The sequence below is a fragment of the Typopeltis vanoorti genome, chromosome 11 (genome assembly GCF_054136105.1).
Source record: "Typopeltis vanoorti isolate ZY-2024b chromosome 11, IOZ_Tvanoo_1.0, whole genome shotgun sequence".
Taxonomy (NCBI): Eukaryota; Metazoa; Arthropoda; class Arachnida; order Uropygi; family Thelyphonidae; genus Typopeltis; species Typopeltis vanoorti.
In genome coordinates, this window is record NC_143559.1 from 88,615,837 (window position 1) to 88,643,428 (window position 27,592).

The 27,592-nt window shown below is 33.7% G+C and overlaps 1 protein-coding gene across 1 annotated transcript in view; it reads left to right on the top strand.

The window, feature by feature from the left end:
• Positions 1-14,693, top strand: part of LOC150101833 (transmembrane protein adipocyte-associated 1 homolog) — a 237,980-nt gene extending 223,287 nt beyond the window's left edge. The window contains exons 11-12 of the mRNA XM_090400676.1: positions 3,424-3,553; positions 14,208-14,693. Coding sequence (XP_090256802.1) covers positions 3,424-3,553; positions 14,208-14,399 — 322 coding nt within the window. The 3' untranslated portion in view covers positions 14,400-14,693. The remainder of the gene's footprint in view (positions 1-3,423; positions 3,554-14,207) is intronic.
• Positions 14,694-27,592: the final 12,899 nt, after the last annotated feature.

The window sequence follows — 27,592 nt, forward strand, 5'->3', positions numbered from 1 at the left end:
TCCCTAAAAAAGAAAAATGTTTGTTAAAATTTGGAACTTAGATTACTCTTAAACTATTCTTTACAACTGAAAAAAACCGTGATAACAGGTTCCGTATTGAGGTGGGCATTATCAACTAGAGAACCGAGAGTTAGGGGAAGAACCCAGCCCGAGTGATGCAGCCCACAAGGTGCTGCACTGCCTCGCTGTAAGCCTTCGCAGCTCAAGTTCTCAGGTCTACCCCCTCCGCAGTGACTAGAGAACCAATAAGTTGTACAATAGAACTAAGTATTTAGTTGATCCTGAAAGGAGGACAAGTTTTTAGAGTGCCCTTAACTCTTTTTTTGTTGTATATTTCTGTAAGATTTGAGAAGCTACTGTTTTTTTCCCTGCCATTTATTATTTGGTGAAGCGCTTTATACAGCCTCCTTTCCATTTCTTCATTTAGTTCCACGATTCCTTTTAGCTATGCGGTTTAGTTCACTTAATTTTTCTATATAGAGGTCTCCCCATTCGAAATTTATGGTCTCAGGACCTATGAGGAGAAGCATAGGTGCCCCTATTTTGTCTATTGCCCTTTGGAGGATCACCTCGGAGTCTTCCGGGATTAAGTGCATTAGAACCCTTTGAGCATCCACGGCGGGGATGGATTCTTCCTCTGATTCCTTGACTGGTGTGATATTTCCTTTTCTCGATTCTTCAGTCTCTTCTTGGTGTTTTATTCTGATCTCCCTTTCTTCCTCTTCCTCAGAATCCAATACTTCTTCTGGGCATCTGTTATCTGGTTTTGTTCTCTTCGTTTCTCCTTCTTCAGGGCTGATTGGTCTTTTTTCTGTTGTTGCTGGCTTCCATTTCTTCTACTTCTGTTCTTTCATTGGTGGTCGCTTCCATCTCGATGTGAGTTTTTCTTGCGTTACGTTTCTTTTTTTTTTTTCTTTTTTTTCCATTCTGAGTTTTTCGTGGTGGCGGCTTGATTTCCTGTTGTTACTGTCACGCTAGCTGAGGGTTGGATGACTGGAGATTCTTCCGGCTCCATTGTTTTAGGCTCCTCTGCTGTTTTGCCTATAGCTAGAATGTCGTTTTTTTGGGTTCAGATTTATTTACTGGAGTTGGCGATATAGCGCCTCCTATTCATTCTGCTTGTGTCCTGTTGGGACAAACGTCTACCTTGTGGGTTGTATTTTCACATTTCAGGCAAGGTGCCTCACACTGAGCTAGGGCATGTCCTGCCACCATGCAGTACCTGCATTTGTTCTTGGGGCAGTCCGTGCCTAGGTGTTTGAGTGATCTGCACCGAAAACATTGCTTCCTTACCCCAGGGTAGTTAATTACTACCCTGGCAGAGCCTAAAAACAAAAAGTTGGGCACTTCTTTCTTCATATCCATTCAGAAAGTTACTTCTCCGGTCTTCCAGTTAGAGAAATCAGTGTCATTGGCGATTTGGATGTCGCGTGCGACTCCCCATGTTGCAAATACTTTCTTAATGACTTCAGTTCCTCCCTCGAGATATTCTAGAGGGAACCTCTCTTTCCAATTTTTAGTGTCTTAAGGGTACTGCCTACTAAAAAGGGGTAGATGGTATTCCCCTGGTACTCAATGCCTTCTAGTAGTTTTTCCCTTGTTTCTGCATTTTTTACTACAACTTGATATCGGCCACCTCCATAAGGGGTAAGACCAGAGATATTGTCTATGCCTACGACGTCCACTAAAGCTTTCACTAACGTCCTATTTGGAATCTTGGCGTCTATTTCGACGCCGAGCATCCTCACTCGTGGTAAAAATGTGGTCATAATTTTGTAATGAAAAAAGACTAAGTTCACAAATGGACAGGCCTTAAGATAAGGCCTGCACAGACAGATATAGGGACCAAAACCCTGTAAAGGTTCTTACCAAAGGGATACTTCTCGCAGCAGGACTGGCAAACATGGAGCTCTCCCTCAGGGTCGCTGGAACTGGATCTCGAACAGATACTACACGTGAGTAGGTAGACCCAGATAATACCAAGTTTGTAGCGAACAGAACGTACATCCCTTCTATAAGAATTGCCAAGAAGGTGTCCTAATAAATTACTAATTATATGAAGAGCCAAAGACTTCAATTTGGTGACATGAACTTATTTAAGTTAAGGGATATTACATCCCATATTGTTTCTTAGCCGAATAAGAAACTCAAAGAGTTTCATGCCGAATATAGAAACTAAAAACTAAGTTCACATTATGGGTAAATATCAAGAATAGTGATCGGAGCTTGCTCCACCCTTACTATGAGTTGCCTCAGTTTGCACTACCAAATAGGTCAGGTGCTGCACTATCCAGGTATTTGCTTAAGCTTGGAATTGCCGAACTTTATATAATTTCTATATTCGGCATGAAACTCTGAGTTTCTTATTCGGCTAAGAAACAATATGGGATGTAATATCCCTTAACTTAAATAAGTTCATGTCACCGAATTGAAGCCTTTGGCTCTTCATATAATTAGTAATTTATTAGGACACTTCTTGGCAATTCTCATAGAAGGGATGTAAGTTCTGTTTGCTACAAACTTGGTATTAACTAGGTCTACCTACTCACTGATGAGACCTCAATAAAGGTTGAAACTGGTCTGGGTAGTGACCTTCTCTCATAATGTAAAACAGTAATACAGCTCCTAGGAACTAAGTTCACATTATGGGTAAATACCAAGAATAGTGATCTGAGCTTGCTCTACCCTTACTATGAGTTACCTTAGTTTACACTACCAAATGGGTCAGGTGCTGCACTATCCAGGTATTTGCTTATGCTTGGAATCGCCAAACTTTATAGTTTCTATATTTGACTAAGAAACAATATGGGATGAAATATCCCTTTACTTAAATAAGTTCATGTCGCCGAATTGAAGCCTTTGGCTCTTCATATAATTAGTAGCCATTTTTGATGTTATAATTTCCAGACTTTTCCTGACACTTGAAGTGTGCTTCATCACTAAAACGCACCATTAACAGGAATGTCATGTTCTCATTGTGGACCATCATGTCCATACAAAACACATAGCAGACTACTGTGTAAGTGTCTCAAACATGCAATTGTGACACTGCTTAAGAGTGGAATTTGCAGTTGGAGGATTCTTTTCAACTTCCTTGAAAAGACTTGCTGAACATAGACGTAATTTGTGGAATGAAACTGCAAAAAGCATTCTCCTGTCTCAGCTCTAAATTTGTAGATTAGATCAGTAATAATTGAAACTAATTATGACATATGCGTACACAAATTTTTTGAGTTCCTATTTCAATTTATAGCATTTTCCTGCTAATAATTATTTGTGTGTAATAAAAAATGATAGAAATTGCTCACTGCATTTTGCCTCATCTTGTATGTATAGATAGATATGTATCTTACTATTTAAAAAAAAATCTTTTATATAATTATATCATTGCATATTTTAATAATTAATTTTTAAATTTTTCAGTGTCACCCAACCAAGTATCATGTTCTCATATAAAGCCCAAGTTGATGATGTTGTGGAAGATGATAATGTCAGTTTACCTCATCAGTTATCATGTTCTTCACTCAAAACTGATTCAGATTATATTTATCAGGTACTTCTTTGTTATTATAATAAACTGGTCTTTTCTGGAGTTATTAGAAAGAAAAAAAAAACAAACTTGGATTGCAGTATAATGTTTTCTGTCATTTATCCTATTTCTTTTTTCCAAAGAATTTATTATTTTGTGCTGATATGACATGCTGCAATAAATATTACTTGGATGCAAAGGGGTGGAGAGGGGAGTAATACTTTTTTTGGTCACTACAAGGCTTTAATAATATGGACTTGCTTCCATCTGTTGGGGATGGATGCTACCTGAATATAATATGGTGCAGAGATGGTAAAGGAGCGTTGTCAGTTTATTAGTACATCTCTTGTGAATGATTGATAGGTACCATCGGGACTTGAAACCTTTTTGGTATCCAGGTTGGCAGTTTTTGTTAGTTTGTTACAGGATGTCAGTTTGCTATAATGATAATGAAATCTTCAGAGCTCATGTCTTTTTAAGTAATGCTCTTGATTGGTATGAAATTTCATAAGATATCAGTCACTTTTAAAGTTTCAGAGTTCAAATAAAGTTCACCTACTTGGAATAAATTAATAATATGGATATTTGCCATCCATTAATATAAAGAATTAAAAATGAGATAGATACTATTTTTTTTTCTCATGAAAAGGCTTAGACGTCGGTTATACATTTTTACTAAATAGCTTACGGAAATTACAATGGGATATACATTAAAATAAATTTTAATACACTTCCAATATTTCGGCAACGTCACGTTGCCATTTTCACAGGAACTTAAAAACAAGACACGTCTACGCAAGCATAACAAACAGTAAATGAGGACGAAGCAGGAAGTTATTCTTTCTCCTAAAAGTCCTGATGCCCCCTTGCTGGCAATGTTGGTATTCTTGGGCGAATAGGCTGAAGGTCTTCTGATGTAGGTTTCCCAAATTTGGGGCAGTCTCATGCAACCAAATTTGTTGAGGTTTGGATTGTTTCTTAGGGCTGAGGCTGATTCCATGAAAAGCCTTTCGTATTTGAATTTACTATGGTGTATTATCATGACTTTCTTCCACCGTATTCTATGGCGGGTATCCAGCGCATGGTCTGCAAACCAGAGTGGCTATATTGGTGAAACCGGATGTAGTCCTTGTGTTCTGAAATTCTGATATTAGCTGTCCTGCCTGTTTGGCCAAGCTGCAAGGGACCTGGTATACCCCAGGTAAGTCTATGGGGGAGGTTGGTCTTTAGCAGAATGGATAAGGGATGCCAATTTTTTATATGGTCTGTAACAAGACTTAAGTCATGTTTTTTTAGGATTTTCATAGTTTTTTCCAAGGTGCCTCGGATATAGGGTATGGTGATGGATTTAGAGTAATCCTTGTTGTGAGGGGAGGAGGGGATTGTGGTTTATTGGTTCCAATATTTTTTGGGGAGGGGGGGTAGCCATTGGCTGAGAAAGTGTTGAGAATGTGGTTTAGTTCTGTTGTGGTTAGGGCATTGTCATTTGAACAGATAAGTTTAGCCCTGTTGTGTAGTTTCTTAATGACTCCATATTGTTGTGTGTGTGTGGGGGGGGGGAATTGGTGAATGTATGGGTGGGTTTTCTATAGACTGAGAAAACCAAGGTTCCATCAGGCTGGCAGGTGAATTTGATTCTGGAGTGTTGGTTGTTTAAATGTGTTAGGAAGGAGAGGAGTGCATTGGAGCCATGTGGCCAAATACTATTTTTTTATTAAATAAAATAGCTAGTGAGAAAAAGTAAGCTGGTACTTGTCATTGAACTCAATGAAAGAAAGAAGAAAAAAAAACGTCTTTCTCTTTGAAGTTAATACTAAACAAAATCTTGATTGAAATTATATATATATATTATTTTTTCTTTATACAGTCAATTATCATTATAGCAAACTGACATCCTGTAACAAACTACCAAAAACTGCCGACCAAATTCCTTTAGGCACAGTGCTATGCTATAAGAAATTCATTAAATAGTGAATAGTAGAGAGTTTGAAGTATTGAACTGTCCTCTATAACAGACTATTCCTGTAATCTCTACAAGTTTGCATAGTGAGAACATTGATTACATACTTAGTTTAGTTATGTGTTTATTACACACTCATCTCTCACTGTGACAAACATCTCTTAATTGCTTATTAAGAGATGTTTGTCAAACATCTCTTAATAACAAGCTTGGATGTTATTAGCATATTCATCAATGTGCTTGAGGAACATTCTTATTCTAATTCCAACAAATTTCTCTTGTATTGTTGTGCTGTTCCAATAAGAGAAATCAACAGTAACAACTTCACAAATGACAACTTTGATTTTGAATTATTTTCTCTTATCTGATCCAGAACTTGTAGCACATCACTGCTGAGTATGTGTAAAAAGGCAAGAAGAAATTTTTTTGCATTAGTCAAATACTTGAGATATGTTGAGAGAGGATGAGTTTCTCCATCCATGGCTTGAGTCCATATAGGAGGGTGGTGAACACTAGAAGATCAGCTGTAGATTAAGACTGCCATATTGCCAGTCCTTGAGGAGTGTAGAGTTGGCTGTTGATGACCTCTCGTGTTTTTTGATTACTTGAAGGTCTTTGGGGAAGACAGAGTTAGGGAAGCTGTTCCAAAGAACTGAGGTAGAAAAAATGAAAGATGAGGAGGAGTTGGTTCAGTAAGTTTGGAAGTGGATGGTAAATGGATGTAGACTGCCAGCTTCTCTTGTTCTTAGATTTTGTAAGAAATTGGAGGAATGACAGTGGCTAATTCAGTAGAGCGTTGACTATAAAAGTACCTGTAGAAGAGGTAATGCAGGAACTGAATTTTCATGAGGGATGTATCATCATTTAATCTGATTGTCCTTTTCCATTCACCACCCCAGATGTCTGAGCAGTATTCCATTTTTTTGGGCAGATTTGAGATTTATACAGTGTTAGCAGTTGTATCAGTGAAAAGTGGCATCATTGTGTTGAAAAGTATACCAAGTTTTTTAGCAGCTGCAGAAGCTGTTACTTGTGGCAGGAAAGACTGGAGAACAGATCACTCCCAGGAAGAGAAATCTGATGATGTTTAGATGTCTGAGTGTTATCAGAAATAAGGAGAAATGATGTGAGAAGTTTCTTGTAGAAAATTATATGGAATTGTGTTCTGAGATGTTCACAAGTTATCTTCATGTCATTTAAAGATATTGAGATCAGAAAATTTAAGGCATTATTTATAGACGATCTTGCAGTCTCGGATGATTGGACACTACAGGGCTTGTCAAATGACAAGGAAAATTGGATATTACCATCAGCATAACTATGGATAGGATAGGATTTGAAATCAATGAGAGCAAATCATTGAGAATGGGCAGAAGTGTATGGCCTTGGGGGGGGGGAGCATCTGAGGTGAGGTGAGGAGACCATCTCCAGAGAGGAAGTTGGCAAGCCAGTTGCAACCACCATTCTATGGTAGTTGCAACTGGCAGACCTCTTTGCCAGACTTAGTCAAATACTTGAGATATGTTGAGAGAGGATGAGTTTCTCCATCCATGGCTTGAGTCCGTATGAGGGTGGTGAACACTAGAAAATTAGCTGTAGATTAAGACTGCCATATTGCTGGTCTTCGAGGAGCATAGAAGTTGGCTATTGATGACCTCTCATAGTTAACTTCTATGCTCCTCGAAGACCAGCAATATGGCAGTCTTAATCTACAGCTAATCTTCTAGTGTTCACCACCCTCATATGGACTCAAGCTATGGATGGAGAAACTCATCCTCTCTCAACATAGCTCAAGTATTTGACTAAGTCTGGCAAAGAGGTCTGCTCAGTGAACTACCATAGAATGGTAGTTGCAACTGGCTTGGCAACTTCCTCTCTGGAGATGGTCTCCTCACCTCAGATGTCCCCCCCCCCCCCCCAAGGCTCTACACTTCTGCCCATTCTCAATGATTTGCTCTCGTTGATTTCAAATCCTAAAGGAAGCAGGAGCAGTCGGATGGTGATTTCTTGACTGACTTTTGTCACCTTTCTTTGGAATTAGCTGAATGCAGGCTTGTAGGCTAGATGGCAGTTGAGTAGGAAAGGTTAAAAGGCCATATAGGATGGGTGTTAATTCCATAGCACAAGTTTTGCGTGCAATAGGTGCTATACCATCAGGACAATTAGCACTCTTTTGATTTCCTTCAGGTGGGAAACTAGAGGTTGCATGGAGTGAGTATTTCTTGATAGATCGGGGAGTACTTTACCATGGGCATCAGTGCAGGAATTGGAAGAAAAGAATGATGCCAGTAGGTCAGACTTGTCTTTGGGTGATGTACCATCTGGATGAGAGACAGTGAAAACGTGGACAGGCAGAAGTTGCATCTGATGGCCTTGCTACAATCTGGGGCATTTAGACCCTATAAAATGAGATTTAGTGTTTTGGAGTTGTGAACTGCAGCTTAGGCTGAGTGTGATGCTGAAGTTTTAGTTTTAAACTATTTGTGATATGCTGAGTATTTTTCATAGAAAACAAGCACCCCTTCCCCCCCCCCTTTTCTTCCCTGTTCTGTCAACAAATAACAAATTCATGTCTGAAAAATTTAAAAAGGAAGTATTGCAAAACTCATCTGAACTTTTTAATGGAATTCGCTGAATACTACAAAGAATAAAATAATTTATAAACTCACTGGATTTCAAACCAGCATCCTCACTCAGAGCAAAAGAAAAAAAAATTGTCACAGAACACAAGTCACTAACAGTCAGATAATTGTGGAACCAATTAAAATTTTAAAAAGAAAAAAAGAACTAACATCTTATCATAATCCTCCTGGGACTGGTGGGGGGGGGGGGGGGCATGGAGGTATTCATTGCATGATCTGCTAACCATGGCTTGTTTTTATTATTAATATTAATATATATATTTTTTATATTCTATAAGGCAGATGTTGACATTTCTTGTTGTCTGCGTAGAGTAGGCTAAGCAGCCATACATCACATTATGCGCTCCTGTATATATTAATAGATGGAGTATAAAGTTTACTAGTTTGAAGTGGTGTGAAGATTATTTATATGGTTGACTCTCATTATAGCAAATTCACTCACTATAACAAACTACCGAAAATTCACAACCAAACCCTCATGGGCACAGTGCTATGCTAATGAAAATTCCCTATAGTAAACTATGCAGTATAGCAAACTATTCATGTTACTCCTATGAGCTTGCTATAGTGAAAGTCAACTATATTTGTTAAGCACTTTAGCTATCTTTCTTTTTAGATGTACCTTGGATATAGGAGATGAGAATTTTTTTTTTTTTTTGATCTGTCTGGGGAGAAGTGCCTATATTTTATCTGTTTTGCAGGGATGTAGCTACTGTTTGAAATAGCCTGGCATAGATAATTGAGGTCTGTGGTAAGAGATGTGACATTTGGAATAGATAGCCCAGTGTTTTTAGGATACCATATTGTTGGACTAAATATTGTTATTATACAATCATTTCATTTCTTTCACCACTCTCCAGGCAAAAAAAATCTAGAAGGTTCTTACAAACCTTTCATCTGTGGAACACTATCTTCATAGAGATCATTCCACAGACATATCACCATCTTGGTCCTTTCCTCTCTGGATCAGGGGCGCACCAGTAGTGTCCGGCGCCTGTGTGCAAAACTTTAGTTGGTGCTCCTATCCCCTCCCCCTCCAATAAAATAAATCACTTTAAAAAAACGTTTTTTTTTTTTAAAGTATTACCTCCTCTTTGGCGCCTTTACTATCCTGGCGCCTGTGTGTGTGTCACATACATTGCACATATGGCAAGTGTGTCCCCGCTCTGGATCCTCTCTACTCCCCAAGAAATCCTAGTGAACAAACCTACACATACCCAATAGTCAAGATACAGCCATATCACTCTCTCTCTCTCTCTGTTGCATTACTTTGTTTACTTTTGCATATTCCATCTGAACCTCAACTCTCTTTTCACCATCATTTCCAAAATCCTAGCCTAATCAACTTTTTGCAGTCCATTTCCTTCATTGTATTATATAGCTTGTAATATTGTCATCCCAAATGTTAGTCTGTCTAATTCATCTTACATAATCTCTACATTACTTTATTAATTGCTACCTTCCCAAGGTTTGCATCATCAGCAAACAACTGGATATTTCCCCTTAAACCATTCCCTGTATCATCATTAATATACAAATTAAACATGTCTACACAGGAGAGGTTGCAAAACTATTACAAAAGCTCAGCCCCAAGTTTGGCCACGGAAGAAGAAAATAAGAACCTGTGGATGTTTCTTGAATAGCTGGGAAAGACTGTTGTGAGGAAGGTAGTTCCAAAAAACAGAGGTAGATGGAATAATAAAAGGAGCATGAGAAATTAGTTTTGTGGGTTTGGAGTTTTATAATAAACATATGTTGACCAGCATTTGCTCATATTCTTATAGGCTGGAGGCAAAGTGGTGGAATGGCCTGTTCATCAAAACATTGAATATAGAAAAAATATATGACTGAAACAGACTGGCAATGTGTGTGAGAGAGGGGTCATCAGTTAACTCGATTGCCCTCATCTTTGTGACATTTGGAATTTTTAGGAGGATTTTGATGCACCACTCTGAATGTCAGAATAGTGTTCTAAGTTGGGCAGATGTGTGATTATATAATTTTAATATCTTTACAAGTATTATCTTTAGTATATCTTAAGTGTTTGAACCAGACCATATAGCAAAACACATCATCTGTGTTGCACAGTCAAACTGAGAGTTCCAATTATTAACCAACTGGTCAGTAAATTAATAAAGTAACAATCATGTAAACATAGCTTAGAATCAAATTAGCTGTCTTTGCTGTGAACATCCAAATCCAATTAGAATCCATGTAATTAAATTCTAATTAAGTGCCAATGTAATGCCTGTATTTCCTCTGTCAAACCTGAGCATTACATTAATGAAATCTTTTTAACTTTTTATTTAATAACTAATATGAGTGCCAAAAACTTTTTCTGCAGTCTTTTAAAAGATAACTCTACTTTTAAATCATTCATTCCCATAGTAGCATTCTCAGAATGTCTTTCATTATTCTTATGAATAGCTTTATTTGAATCACTTACTCTAGCTCCCATCAAACATGTTTGAATAACATTCTTATGATCTGAAGGGACTCTTAGATTGATCTTGCCCATCAGATTCATTCATTAAAACCCAACTGTTTTCTCCCAAATTGTGACCAGAATCATTTACCCTGATTTGTTTCATTCAATCCCAAAACACTTATCCTCTACTAAATCTGCTGAGTCTGTCATTTTACTAGACAACTCAGCTGCTGTACCTTCTATCCCACTCCAAATAATTCTCTTCATTTGTAGAGATCGGATAGCAGTTTCTGCATTTACATGATTTGCTATCAACTATTCTGATACCTGATAACTTTCAATGACTATCCCCTATCTGTCTGTCTGCCTCTCTCTCTCTCTCTTTCACTCACTCACTCACTCTCACACACACACACACACACACACACACACACACACAAAGAAAGGGTCTGAGAGAAGGATATGACCAGTAGTGTACCCAGAGTTCTGTATTTAGGCCATTGTTGTTTATCATGTATATTAATGATACTGATGATGGTCTCTAAAAGATGATATCCAGTTATTCACTGATGATACTAAGTTGGAGAGAGTGATAAAGGACATAGCTAATACAGAATTCATACATATTGACTTCAACAGAAATGACAGTGAATATCAGTTCATTTATCAAGTGTAAGGTTCATTTCAGACAGAGGGCATTGCAGGCTGTATAGCAGTGGTGTTCAACCTTTTTTACTATGCGAGCTACTTTTTCTATACTAAGTTATTCGGCGATCTACTCTCTTATATAGATCACGTTCCCCCAACCTGATATATGATTACGCACAACTATGCAGCTAAATGAGCTCACTCACTTCAGAGGACCCACTCTCCCAGCCCTAAAAACTTTATGTATCACTTTTAATTATTTTAATACAACAAATAAAACAAATATATTGGAATAAAATATTTATTTCTCTATTTTGGAAAACCAAAGTTAGAAAAAACAACAGATTGATTAGAAATTCACAAGTTACAGGAAATGCTGGTTGATTAAAAAAAAAAAAAAAAAAAAGTTAATGTGAAATTTGGCATTGTTTGGACCTCGCATTATTTTCATAGTCAGGTTGATATGAAGAAGTTGTCAATCGCAGACAATCATCCAAATGATCATTTGTAATTTGGTTTCTTAATTTATTTTTTATGACAGTCATATTTGAAAAAGTGGATTCTGACAAGTATGTCGATCTGAAACACGATAGCATTTTTCATGCAATATCAGTTAATATTGGAAATTTTTCATGTGTATACTTCCAAATGACTTCATTGTTTATTGATTTTAAATGTAAATTATTCTGAATGTTTATTATCTCAAGTTCTCCTTCAGCTTGGTTTATATCAAACAGTCCACTAATTTTATTTGAAATTTCTGTGATGTTCAAGTTTTCTTGAAATGGATTATTGATAAAAGAAACAATCATTTCAGTTTTATTAAAATCTTTAAATCTTGAATTTATTTCTTCCTCAACTAATTCTGTTTCATGAATAAATTCTTTTAAATCACACCGAAGCATTTCTTGATTTTGTTCAAAACATTTAATAAATATGGGAGCTGTCTAAATTCGCAGTCATTTATATTTTTCTTTAATAAAAGTAAGTATTGTTGGAAACTTTTTATCTCTACCTTGTAACTCTAGATTTAAATTGCTTAATTTTGTACAGAAATCTACTAAAAATGATAAGTGTAACAACTATCTTTTATCACTCAATTGTGGATAAATATCTCCTTTTTCATCAAGAAAAATTTTTATATCATTAACTAATACAAGAAATCTCTAAAAATTTACTTCTGCTGAGCCAGCAAACATTATTGTACAACAGAAGTTCCCTATCATCATCTGCCTGTAATTTAAATAACTCCTTCCCAATAATTGTACAATTTTCAAAAGTTCTTCTTTACTTGAATAATCTTGAAATACCATGCGAATTGATACCATTAACTGAACAGTGTCAGTGAAGTCGTTTGATTCATCAAATTGTAATGAAAACGCAACACTGGTGAATGTCTGACATTAACTGAGTATTCAGATCGTCACTTAAAATTTCAACTCTTCTCATACCGTTGTTCTGGAAAGTTGTAAATCTTTAATACTCGAAATGATTTTATTTTTAAAATCAGAAAATAAAGATTCTGTTGCTGCAAGAAACGATTCTTTTATTGTTATCTGTGATATGAAATGACTGTCAATTATGAATTTATGTAACAGAGAGAGAGAGAGTTTGATTATAATACATCACTCACTAAATGAATTGAGTTTTAGAGGTTATTTTTACATGCAGTTATAAGGATAGGTGCAAGACAGTAATCTGGGTGCAGGATTACATTTACTAGGAGAAAAGATGTGATTATAATTCCACTAAAATATTGTATAATGAATAACTTTTGTATATAATAAGTAACTTTCAGTGGGTACATCATTACTCTGTAATGTAAAATTAATCTAACTATCAAGAGGAATACTAAATGGTGAGGGAAGGAGAGGGGGGGGTCTTTTTCTGTAGGTAATAGAAGCAACATATAGTGAATAAATATTATTTTTATTCTTTTACTCTACTGATGTCATATTTTTACTCTATATTTTAAAATTTAAAAATATTTGTCTATATTTTCATCAAAAATTCAACTGATTAAATTTTCAATAATTAAAAACAAAATCAGGTATCAGATTTGTAGAAAAGAAAACAAAAATCACTTTTCTGTTGTATCTTTGCTCACATACAGCATTTATTTACTATAGGCCATTCTGCCTCTTGTGTGTGACAATAATATAATATATATATATATATTTTTTTTTTTTTTTTTTTTTTCAGAGTTCATTTTTACTCGGTTAGAATATTATTCAAAAAAATAACAGCCATTAAAGTTTTTTGAAAAAAAAAATATATATATATATATATATTATCAATCCTAATTATAACAATATATATATATATATATATATATATATAATGCACATACAACTGCTGTTGCTCATAGACAAGCAACAGTGATATAATTAATATTGATGCTTCTAAACTAAATGCAAATAATAAGAACCAGACTATTTTTTTGTAGACATAAAAAACAATAATGCACAATTAATATCACTGGAATTAATTTTGCTTTTATTTTCAATTAACTTAGTACATCACTCACTTACTGCATGACATTGTGCTTTAGAAATTATTATTACACAGTTATAAGAATAGATATAAGAAACATAGGGTAATCACCACTAACATATCTTTTTCATAAGAGCAGAATGCATATATAGAAGTTATGAAAACTACATAAAGCTGTACTTTTTTATCCAAAGGAATTACTTTATAATAACTTTACAGGTTCCATTAAAAAGTACATTTAACAGAAGTTCCTGAAGCCTCTCCCTCTCTGTTCTAAAATTATTTGAAAATTACAAGACATCACTGTAGTTATATTATCATATCTGCACTACTTTTAAATCTTTTAGAAAATTCGTTAGTTTTTTTTTTTTTGTTGTTGTTGTTTTAGTTAACTGTAGTTTTTCTATGTCGAAAAGTGTAGATTTTTACAATTAGATACTTATGTATTAGCTCTGTTTTATTACTTTTCAGATATTCATTTATGGTATTTGTTTCAAAATTTTACAGAATAACTCCCTTTATGACAGTACTCACTTTGATGCTGCAAATGTCAATCCATTGTACATTCATTCCCTACAATCTCCAGACAGTTTCACATGTTTTGAACCTCCCATTGTTGCAGGAAGTATCCACACTAGTCCACAACAGTACCAACAGATTACAGGCTCGGGATCAGGAACAGCTTCAAACTCTCCATGAATGCCACCAAACTTCCATATTGGACTAAAGTATAAATAGCATGATATATTGTCCATAACAGTTTGGTAACTAAATATGTGATGTCATTACAGTGTGTATGGTACTCGACTGTATGTATGTATATAAAATTTGCATATTGTGTGTGTGTCAGAGAGATAGTAAGAAGAATGAAATTACAGCTGCAATCATGGTCTTTGTCATGTTTCAAATTAACTGTTTAAAGATTTTTTTTTTAAAAATCATGTTCCTTCACTTGTAGAAAGCACCTAATTCAGTGAGTCATCATTAAAGATGTCATGCTATCTTTTAACATTCCAGTAATAATAGTGCAATTTGAAGATTTAAAAAAAAAAATGTAGTTCAGTGTTATTTTATTTCGTTCATTTTTTCTGTTGCTTGTAATGCATTATAATTTTCACAATACTTATCATAGAAAGAGCTCCAAGAAATTTAGATATTTAGAAGGAACTTAGTGAATTGTTTTTAGAAAAATTGTCTTTGTTGCTGTTATTGCTAAAATAAAAATGCTAATGGACATGTATTTTTGCATAATTAACAACATGAAAAAAAAGACTAGAACCTTTTAGATTTACATTTGTCTGCTATATGTAATTTTTAACTACTGTGGAGCTATAATTTAATCTTTAATTTCTTATATAGGTTACAGTAATAATAAAATTACATTGCAGTTATATTTTTATTTTAGTTTAATTTGATGTTATTCTTTTAAGTTTGTTATTTTTTTTCTCTCCTTTCCTCTCTTATGCCTTCTTATTCCAATTTTTTGAAATCAGTAAAAAAAAAAAATTTGCTCAAGTACTTGTCAGTACTTGAGCAAATTTCTGCCAAAATGCTGTGAAGTGAGGCCAGACAACTAATAATTTAATCCCAACTAATATATTATCTTATCTGCCAGTTACTTCTGAAGAGGTGTGTGTGTGGGGGGGGGGGGCATACCTCTGTGAACCACTAAAAAATTTTTTAAAAAGTCCAGAAAAAAGTTCCTTAAGCTTCTGAGAATTGAACCTGTAAGTCTTTTCTTCTGTCTATTTATCTTCATGGAGATTATCATGAGGCTATATGAAGTTTCATGTATTATAAGTAATGAATTTTTAAAAAATCATGCCATTCATTAAAAAAATCAAAATGGAAAAGAGTTCAGAAAAATCCTCCTCCTAAATATATAATAATAATTATTATTATTCAGGGCAATATTTTCATATTTTGATAAGGTATAAACAAGAATTTTTTTTTTTGTCGTATTTTAAGCAAGTAGTCATACTTTTTTTTGAGGCCTTTGAATACAGACCATAATGCTTAATTGGATAACATTTTTTTCAAAGCAAAATATGTGATCATCAAGACAAACATTACAGGATTACAAGCCAAGAGTTGCCATGGTGCCAAAGATGCACATGTTGGCAGTGTGAATATCTTCTCTATACATGTACATAGTATTTGTGTGTGTAATGATATATCAATAAATGTATAGCATAAATAAATACATTTTATATCTTTTTTTTCGGTTGATGAAAATTGCACACACAAATACTATAAATGAACCCATCAAAACACTGTCTGCAAAGTGGTTAAATGGCATTTTTAAATTAGCATCCAGTTTCATACTTATACAATATTGAAATTGAATACCATATTGTATTGAATATTGTATTGTATTTTATTGTACAAAAAGAGCTGATATTATTATCATTTGGAAAAATTTTAATTTTTTGCATATTTCTGCTCTTACACCATTGTCTTAAGTAGCCAAAGAATCTTCCAGTTACAGCAGTCTTCAAACATAGATACAATTCCTAAGGATGTCTAACACGCCATATTTGATGGGTCAGTAACAGCTTCTTCCATGTTTGCTCCATTTTCCCAATAGCAGCACGTAATCCCTATCCCTGAGTTCCTCTTCTGTTGGTGCATTGCCATCTCCCTTTTTTGCCTCCACATCTTTTGTACTTCTTCCATGTATTGAGACACTTCCAACTTTGAAAATCCCTCAGGCACATCAGCAATAAGGCTGGACATAAAACTGCTACTACTTATTCCTCTTCACTCCACTGGGAGCATAAGACCTCGACCACAGATCTCCATCTGACTCTGTTTTGTGCTTCTCTCTTTGTCGGTATCCAGATCTTTCCAATTTTTCTGAGGTCTTCTACTCCTCTCCACAGCTCATTTTTGGTCTACCTCTTTCCTGTATATTCTGCTCTAATGCTTGTTTGACTTTGTCTTTTCAGGTTTTCTTAGTACATGCCCTATCCATCTCCATTTTCTCTGATTGATATCATGCATTATTGGTTTGTGTTTAGTTTTATGCCATACTCTTTATTGGATATCTTTTCTGGCCATTTTATTTGTAGAATTCTTCTTAAACATTTATTTATAAAGGTTTGCAGTTTTTTCCTAATTGCTTTTGTTATTGTTGTGTTTCTGATGTATAGGGTAGAACTGATTTGATATTTGTATTAAATAACCTGATTTTGTTTTTTAGAATTATTTGCTTTGATCCCCATATTTTCCCTAACATGTTAAAAATTATCTGTGCTCTCTTATCTTAGAATTATATCTTCCTCTGCTCCTCCCTGTTTATTTATTATTGATTCTAGGTAATTAAAGTTCTCCATTATTTCTAAAATATTCCATCCAGTACTAATGTCTTCTTTTTGTTTATTATTTTTCATTATTTTTTGTTTTTATTTTATTTATTCTTAATCCAACAGTCCAGGCTTCTTCATTGAGTTTTATTGTTTTTGTCTTCATATGTCATTGTAATAAACTTTATCAGCTGCAAAATCCAGGTCCTGTAGCTGTTCTATTAAATTCCAATGCATTCCGTTTGTGTTTTTCATGCCATTTCTCATAGCCCAGTCTACAACAATAAGCAATATTGTTGGAGAGAGAGAGAACATCCTTATCTAACTCCTGTTTTAATTTCAAACTTTTCTGAAAGGTCTCCATTGTGTATGATTTGTATTTTATATTTCTCATAAATTTTTTTAACATGTTGATAATTTTACATGGTATACCTGACATTAATTTCCATATTGCTTCTCTTTCAAAAGCTTTTTCAAAATAAAGTTGATAATAAAGGTTTGACTATCATTCTTTTGTTCTATTATTATTCTTAGTGTTACTGTTTGATTTATACATAACATGCTGTCTCAGGTTATGTATAAATCCTGCTTGTGTTTCTCTTATCTTTTGGTCTATTGCTTTTTTTTTTCCTCCCTAATATTATTCTTGTCAGTGTTTTACTTATTGTGTTTAATAATGATATTCCTATTCATTATTGCCATTAGCTAAATTTGTTTCCTTTTTTATCATTAATCCAATATTCCATTCATCTGGCCATTCTTCCTGCATCTATATTTGGTTAAGAAATGCGTATTGTATATTCAAGATTAATATATATTTAATCTTGAATATACTGCTCTCAATAGTTCATTTGGTATACTGTCTATACCAGATACTTTTCTATTTTTACATTCTTTTATTTCTTTTTGCATTTCACTTCTTTTTTTTTTTTTATTCCTTTGATGCCTGTTTTTAAGATTTTTTTTCTTTTCTTTCAGGCATTTGAATTTTTTTTCAGGTTTTTCTTTATTCATTATCCCTTTGAAGTATTCTACCCATCTTTCTATTTTCTTATCATTATTGTTTATTTTATATCCTTGTTTGTCTTTAATAATATCTCCCCTTCTTTTCTTGCCTGTCATTGTTCTTTTAATATTATATAATGTTTTAGTATCACATCTATTAGCTGCAATTTCTGGCTCACCTAGTAGGTTTTCAGTAAACTCTCTCTTTCTTTTCTTGCATTTTTTCTTAATTTCTTTGTGCCTTTTATATTTTCCTTATAAGTTAATGTATTCTTATGTTCCAGTATGTTTTCTTTATTTCTTTTTTCTTCAGTTTTGAGTTGTATGTGTGAAGATGTCCATTCTTTGTCTTTTCTTCTCTGCACTTCTAACATTTTTTTCTGCAGCTTCATGGTATATGTTTTTAATACCTGTCCATATTTCTTTAATGCTGCTGAATTCTTCATATCATTTGCCTATCATTAATGTACAAAATCAACTGAAATGCCACATATACAAAACTTTCTACAAATCACTGATCACTCACCTGCTCCTTGGTTTTACTCTATCATACACTATTCTCTGATGTTTGTTCATCAGCCACCATCTTAACCATGTCATCAACTTCATATCTGTCCCCATTTTCTGGAATTTACATAATAAGGATTTCTGTAGTATCCTATCAAATACCTCTGTAAATTTATACTAGTCCAGGACTAGAATGATAATCTATGTCATAAAGAATTAAACACACAGGTAACCTCTGTTTTTTTGTAGGGGATGTGTTCCAAGAAATCTATGTGAAGCAAATTTCAGTGTTACACAGGATACTGTTTGTTTGTTTGTTTTTTCCGCTTCTTTTGACTGTTTTATTGATTTTTTTTTTTATTTTCTTATATTAATCTATCCCAATGGCTTTAACAGGCCTTTAAGGCCCACAACCTTCCAAGCATGCTTGGATTTCGTAACCGAAATACGAGGATAGAATGGTCACTCCTATGCCTCAAGGTATTCTTGGCTGTATCGCTGTGTGTTCAAGGGGCCGGTTTGCCTGCTTGCGGGATGAAAAACACCAGATAAACTGGCGGAAAATATTTCTGCCAGTTTATTTCCAGAAATTCCGGAAAATCTTATTAATACAGTGTACAAAATACAGTATATTGAAACAAATCATTTTTATTCAAAATACAATGAAATATTTGTATTTTGAATAAAAATTGTAATTGCTGGGTAATGTGCTGCTCGCATGGCACATGTGTTCAACATAGCAATGTATAGACGGCAGCATAACATATGTATACAGTGACAGAAAACAAATGCATAAAAGTGAATCTGTGTAAATTGGGATTACCTGTAATTAATTAAATGCAGCTGTTTGAACAGCATTAAATGAGCAAAGTTGAATTGTGGTAGAAAAGAAATGAACATCACATTACTCAGTCTTAATAAGTAGATGGGACATGAATTGCATTACACAGTGAGAGATCACTGCTCTGCTTATTTGGAGGCCTGAAGTGTCTTGAAAAAGTTCTGTTTGCTCTCTAGAGAAGGATTGCTAGATTATGTAGATAAAATAAATAAAAATTTAAAAATAACTCAGCCTTCTCATGGTACTAATGTACAATGAGTTAATAGAAAACTTTTTTCTCACAGAAATTTCCTCTTCACTTTGAAATACCAGGATTGGAATCCTAATTGATGTGATTTATAAGGGATTTTAAACTGAATGTCAGTTACCTGATCTCCTACAGAAGTGGTCAAGTTTCTCATCCTGCAAAATGAGCACGCTAGTTAGAGAACACAGACAGTTAAATGCATGTTTCTTTGGTCATCATTTCAACTAACCAGACCCAACTCAGAAAATACACCATGCTGAAATAAGTGTAGGTATAATCCCTGTTTCAGAATGAAACATAGTCATGTATAAAGCAAACAAAGTATCATGTGGAGAAATTAGACCACATCATCTAAGATCACCTGTTGGCAACATTATCAACTAATGGAAATGTGAAACACCAACTTAGCCAGAAAAAATGCACAGATTGTTTCAGGACGCTATTACAGAATCAGAAGATGCTCAGCAATGAAGCTGTGAAAATGATCAACCTGGAGTTCAAAGCATTTTTAGGGATTCTGAGAATGATACAGTTTCGATATTGATTTCTGCATAGAGTCTCCATTCAAGTCACACCAGTGCATCCAACAATAATATATGCATGTTTGAAGGAAGAATATGTCTTTGTATTATCACAGATTGGTGAAGTAGGCTTAGAATGGTGAACATTGAGATTAGAGCCAACCAAGGGTCATAAACTATTGAGATGTGCGTGCAGTTAAAGTTTCCCTGAAATATAATGCTATCCCTGTACTTATTCAGCACAGTAAGATTAAAATGTTGCTTACTTTTATAAGCCTCTCCACTTTTCAGCAGTTGCCTGGTTTCAAGTTTTCCTATCCAGCTGTTCTTTTTTACTCAGGGCTTCTCACATTTACTTCTACCTGTAAGAGACCAATCAAATACTTTCTTTTGTGTTCTCATATTTCCTGACATGATTGTATCACTGTTTTCCTTCCAATCTTTCTACCACAGAATCTAGTTGGTGCATCTTTTCTCTGATATTTCATTCCAAATTCACTGTATTCAATGTGACAACTCCTTTTTTGGCCATCCTTTCCACTTCACATAGCCTTTTTTTCTGATTCTGCATTAATGAAAAGTTGGTGCATCTTTTCCCTGATATTTCATTCCAAATTCACTGTATTCAATGTGACAACTCTCCTTCTTTGGCCATCCTTTCCACTTCACATAGCCTTTGTTTCTGATTCTGCGTTAATGACATCCATCACCTCCATATATATCAAAATACTTTCAATGATTAACCCTCGTGACAGTCTTGTTTGCTCTTTCATGTACTTCTCAACTCAATAAAATCACATTTAGCATATGCAGTGCTCCTCTCACTTCTGTGATAATCTGCATCTTTTTCAAAACTGCTAAATTTATGCAATATTGTCCCTCAATATTTGAAGTGCTCAACCAGCTTTATTTTTTCTACTCCTGATATGTTCTAAGTCATATCTATTTCCTTTTGTCATCAGATGTTCTGTTTTCTGAAGATTTATCTTAAGTTGTCCCATTTCATGTGCCTATATTAACTTTTTATTCGGGTATTCAGCATTATCTCTGTATTGGGCTGTTGTCTCCTTGTCATTAGTTAAAAGTAAAGGATATATCACTTGTCTCCTGACTGGAACACCCATCCCTTGACAGGAACAAATCCCATTCTTTAAGTATATTCGCTAAATAAATTTTAATAAGAGTTGGAGACATTCCACCTTAACCCTTTTGTGGCTCTGAATTCTCCCAAAACCTTTTATCCCACTTTGACTGTTGTCTGGGCTGTGTCATAAATATCAGCTAGATAAGTGGTTCATCTGCCCCAAGTTTTGCCTTCCACATTTGGGTAATTGGCACCAAATCATATATATGTTTTCTAGGTCTTTAAAAACCAGACAGAGCTCAGCTCTTGTCCTTTTGCACCCATCTTCTGTGACATCCAATAAATTTTAAATATGTTATCCATATTGGACTTCGCCTTCATAAATCCAACCTGCTGTTCCAACATGTTCATACAAAGCAAGGCTTGCAGTCAGTGTTTTATTACTCTGCTCAGGAGTTTGCTAATGGATACCATTATGCTTATTCCCCTGTAATTATTTACATTCTTCTATTTCTCTTTATTTATGAATGGCCAAAATATAAGATTGGCTCCATTTCTCAGGTATGTCATTTCCTTCTAAAACTTTATTAAAAATTCTAAATATGTCATGCCCAGCATTTTTCCATAATTCCATTGCTGTTCCTCTCAATCCTGTTTTCTTACCATTTTGAGATGTTCTAAGTGCATTTATCACCTTTTCCTCCAAAATTGGCTCCCTTTTATTATGCCGCTTTGACTTTCACAGCATTTCAGATTCTTCTTTAACATTACTGCCCTTTTTTCAGTAAGCGTTTCCAAAAATACTTCTTCCAGTTCTGCATTGATGTGTCATATTTAATGTAGACTTACAAATATGTGGTGTACAAATTCTTCTGATTTTTCTCCAAGCCTGTCTCACTTTCCCATGTTGCACTGTGTGCTCAATTCCTGTCTTTTTTCAGTAAGCGTTTCCAAAAATACTTCATCCAGTTCTGCATTGATGTCATATTTAATGTAGACTTACAAATATATGGAATACAAATTCTTGTGATTTTTCTCCAAGCCTGTCTCATTTTCCCATGTTGCACTGTGCTCAATTCCACAGCATACTTTTATTTTTTTTCTGAGACCTTTTCTTTACAGCATCCTACAACTTATTTTGGACCTTATAACATTTCATATCTGTTTTCCTTTTGAAACTTAACCAAGCTTGTTGTGCTTCTTTCTTTCTTTTTTTATAGCATTTACTTCAGAGTTTTGGATTTTGATATAATTCAAAGCATTCCAGTCCTCATTTATACCCATTTTTTGCCTTAGGCATTGCTGATTAGTCTACAGATGCTATGTTCCTGTGGCAGGCTAAGCATATACATGGGCTCAACAATTTTTCTTCCATTCTTGAAGAAACTGTGTCTAAGAAAAGTACCCTTTGTGACTAAGAGAAGGTGATCAGTATTGCATTCTGCTTCCCTATGCACTTTGACATCCTGAATAATTATTCTTCTATTTCTTCTAGTTAAAATACATTCTATTATTGACCTCAGTTTTTTTTAGCAGGTTGCACTGGTATAAACTTATGGATGTCTTTAATAATAAAATTGTTTATAACAAAACAACATGGGTTTGTTATATAATTCTCTTAATCTTCTTCCATTATCTTTTTTTTTTTTTTTTTTTTCAGTTTCTTCAAATACTGCAATAACATCATCTGTTTATTCCTGATATTCAACCATTAATACACCCATAACTAAAAATTATTCTTTTAATGATCCTCCATCCATACTTTCATTTAATAGTTTTATGTTATTTTTTCAGTGTAAGTATTCTTCCAAATATCTAATATTACTCTAATCAGTGTTTTTTGTTTATGGCTTTCCAGTTCACAATCTTATTTCTCCAGCTCTTTATCAAAAAAGTGATACTCCAACCTTAGCATGCTCCACAAATGTATATATCCATTACCCTCCTCTTCTTGTACTTTCCCTTTCTTTTTTGTTTTGGTAAGCACTGCTATTGTAAGTTCTTTACTTAATTCTCTTATTATCTCCTCCAGTTTTCCTGATCAACTTTGTATATTTCATGTCCCAAAACAAAGTCCATTTTTGTATCCATGGTCACTTTTCATTATTCCGTCCTGCTTTATCCTTGTTACCAGTTAAATTGCTAGTCCTATGCAAAATCCCTAACCTGAAGGATCTGGGGGTGGGGGGAACTCGAGTTTTTGTTTTCCTTTAGCCCTCAAATATTCTAATAGTGTCAGAGTTTGGGAGCAAAGAAGAACTGGCCAAGAGAACCCACATAGGAAAGACAAAAGATAATTAAAATACATGAATTTTGAAAAAAAATGCCAATCTTCAAAATGATGAATGTATTCACTACATTCCGTACAGCCTTTGCATTGTTCACTGGATCATGAAATTATTGACTAATACAAAATTCATTATTTGTGTCACTGAATTTTCTTTCAGTTTCTTTTGGCCACATTTGAATTGTTTCCTCAAAATCTGAAAATGTATGAAATGTGCAGTTTTTTTGAACACCTGTTTGAGGCAGATGAAAAACTGGTAGCCCTCAGCCTGCAAGCAGTATTTTAGTATAATTGCCTAAACAGAATGTCATAAAGCTGTCCGGCCAGTTCATTGTTGACAACCTTTGGGTTCTGCTGAAAAAAAAAGAAGCAAGGTTTGAACAATATCAGAAGCAATGAAAAGATCCTGGACTATTTAGGGAAGATAGAAAAATTTTACAAAAAATGAAAGTTGCACTATTATTTAGTTTCTTCAAAAAAACAAAATGTCATTTCTTTTTTGATACCATAATGCCAATCAGCATTATGATATTTATGGGAACACAAATATGCAGACTAGAAGAGAAAAAAATGGAAGTGTAACTTGAAACTGAAATTTTTAAAAAAATTATAATAACAAACATTTAAATCTATTCAAAATCAAGCTACCGAAGTAAGTTACAAAGCATCAATGTGAAAACAACAAAAGAATGCATTGTGCATGCGTAGATCTAGATAAAATTGATACATCTTTTCACAAGCAGCTGTATTCAGTTGTTTGAATGAATTGTTTGTCCTATAAACAGTCTGCTTTTCTTCTTTATGATTATTCATTGCATGGTATGTATGTATGATAAGCTTAAGTAAGAATGTGTAATTTAATTGAAATTTTCATTAAGGCCTTTAACAGCCATGCTATATTGACCTTATAGCCTTAGTTGGTTCTGCTGTAATACCAGCCATCTATTAAAGATTATTAAATGAATTTGATGTCTCTTATTTAAACACTTTTTTTGTTGTTGTTTTTCCAATGCAGAGGTTTTTATAGTACAAGGTTTATAGAATGAGCATACATAATTTCATCAAATTTTCCATAAAAAAAATTTAAAAATTTCATGTTTAGTAAATGATAATGTAATATAGTTGAAATAATTCAAAATTATTCAAATCTCTGTGACTAAGCAGTTTTACCATTAATCAAAGTGAGCCTGCATATATATTAACTCTGAAATCAGTTGTTTGAATGAACTTGAAAACCAAAGAATTATGATATGTGGTTTATAAGTAAATTTGTGAATTAATAGAAAAAATTCTGCAATATCCTTTACAGAATTGTCTTATCACACATATGTATGTACACATAATTTGATTTTAACAGATTTGTTTATGTGGGCATCTTAGTAATTAGAAAAACCATAATAAAATGGGCTAAAATAAAATCTGTTGTAGTAACAAAAAAAGAAAGTAAGTAAAAATGTAAATACAACTTATCAGTACAAAAAAAAAAAGTTGGAAAAAAAATGAATATTTGATATATGGCATTATATACTAAATTTCTAAAAATAAATACAATTTCAGTGTCTGAAATTTTCAGAATTGAAAATAAAAATTTTAGTACAAGCAATTTATATTTACATTTTACCATGTTTTATCTCTTCGTTTTTTTTGTTAAAATACCACATTTTATTTTAGCTCATTTTATTATGATTGTGTCTCATCACCAGTACATGCCACTTAGTCCAGATGAAAGGTAGTTGCCTTTTAAAAGCAATGTGTGTGTCATTAAGAGCAATTCTGAAAAAGTTGTGAAACTTTTTTTTATTCATAAATTCATAATTTATGAAATGTCAAATTCATCAACATAAATGGAAGTGATTGATACTATTAGCTTGCACTTTATATATTAGGTCCAATTGTCAGTACCCCAAAATTTTTCAGATTTCAGTCTTTTTTTTTATAAGTTAATTTACATTACTATTTAATTAACATTTTATTTTAGCTCACTTTTTCCATGATTGTGTATAACCGTTGGTATAAGCCACTTAACAGAAATTTCTTGTGCTTGGAGAGAGAGGTTCCATCCTATTCATTTCAGCTGGAGATTCCTAATGCACTCAAGATATTGTAACTCATTGAAACTGCTGCAGCTATCATCGTCATCTTGTATCATTCGTAAAAGTTCTGTATTTAGTTTTTCCTTTACTGACTCCTTTCCATTGTCTGTTCTGGCCTTTGCTTTTTGCCATTTTTATATAGAATACAATTTATTAATAAGTAAATTAATACTTATTAATAACCAATTTATTAATAAGTAAATTTACATATTACAAAAATTGCTTTATTAAAAATATTTCACCCTCACTACAAACACACCAATAATAAAAGTTTCGTATGCAGAAATAACGTGTCCGAGCATACAATATATCTGTAGCAACACTGCATTAGATCGCAGTGTAATCGTTTCGTGTAATGATAATTGAGAAAATATAATTCTTTTCATATTTTCAATAGTGATAACTCATCATAATTCAGCCTTGTATTTATAATAAATAAATAAATGTTATTTTAACAGCATAAAATAAGATTTACCAAAAATATTTCACCCTTACCATGAACACACACCAAAAGTTTCGTATCTCACAGAAATAACACCCGCAAGCATACAGTTTATCTGTAGCGACACTGCTCAACGAGCAGTGTCAGATTCACTTGTTACGTGCAGTGACAAGTGCAAACAAATATCAGTGAGTCTAGCCAGAACTGACCAAACATGATAATTCTGACACATTTGTTTCGTAATCTAAAGCGTTAATCGAACAATTCCAATTATTAACTATTCAGTCAGTGTCAAAAGATAAGCTGTAACCTTTAACATGTTGTATTGCATTTATATAATGTTGCAAGCATTGTTATTATTTATAAACACAAACAAAATTTAATTTTTTCATTTTTTTCTTTGGGGGTTCTGCAGTGTTGTGCAGTGCTTATGTACAAGCCACCACTGGAATACACATTTCCTTATGTTCAGCTGTATTCCTTTCATAATCAATCTTCTTAACTCTTATTGTATAAAAACAAGTATCTATTCATGTGTTTATGAAGGCAATATGTATACATATTGCCTTCATAAACACATAGGAAAGTTTTTGTTTTTAAATTATCTCACCCAAAATGATGAAATTTTTTAAATATTTTATTGATTATATGCTTTCAGGGAACTCACTTTCTCAATTGCTGGCTGACATCAGTAGCCTGTCTTGATTGTGATATGCTATTGGGTCTAACTTAAAATAAATCTATATATAGTATATAGAAAAATAGCTTGATTATTAGTTCTGTAAATTTATAATGAAACTGATGAAATTTTATCATCATCAAATTCCTGATATGTACCCTCAGGGGTGTTCAGGATAATTATGATAGCACAGTACTACATGAAAACATTACACCATTACTAACTTCCAATCAACAATTTTCCTCCAAATTAATCTGTTATCTGTCAAGATTCCAATATTATCAGATATATAATATATCTGTCTTTTAAGGCACTTTTTACTGTAACAATCCATCTGCATCTTGGTCTTTCTCTGTATCTTTTCCCTGCCAACCTGGCAAGGAACACTTGTTTTGCTAATCTTTCCTCTCCCATTCTGTTTAAATGACCATACCACCTGAGATTATCTCTATAACACCTTCTGAATGCTAGAATGCTAACAATGGCAATTTCTTTCCTAATATCCTCATTTTTAATGTGCCATTTATGCCATCTGTTCACTCCACTAATCTTTCTAAGAACTCTCATATCAGAGGTCTCAGTCTTTGATCAAGTGTTTTATTTCTAACTGAGCCCTCAGATCCATAAATTAAAATTGGTTTGAACACCATCTTGTATACAGCTAATTTAGTTTTCAACTAATTTTTCCTTATTCCATATAAATTTATTCAGCTGACTTCCTACCATATCAGCTTTACTAATTCTGTTGTCTATTTCCATATTAATTTACCATCTTCACTAAAAATTAAACCTAAATAGCTGAAATGTTTTACTTTTACAGCATCAATAATTCCCCCACCCTGTACTAAACCCATCGGAACACGTACAGCTGCCACCCAACA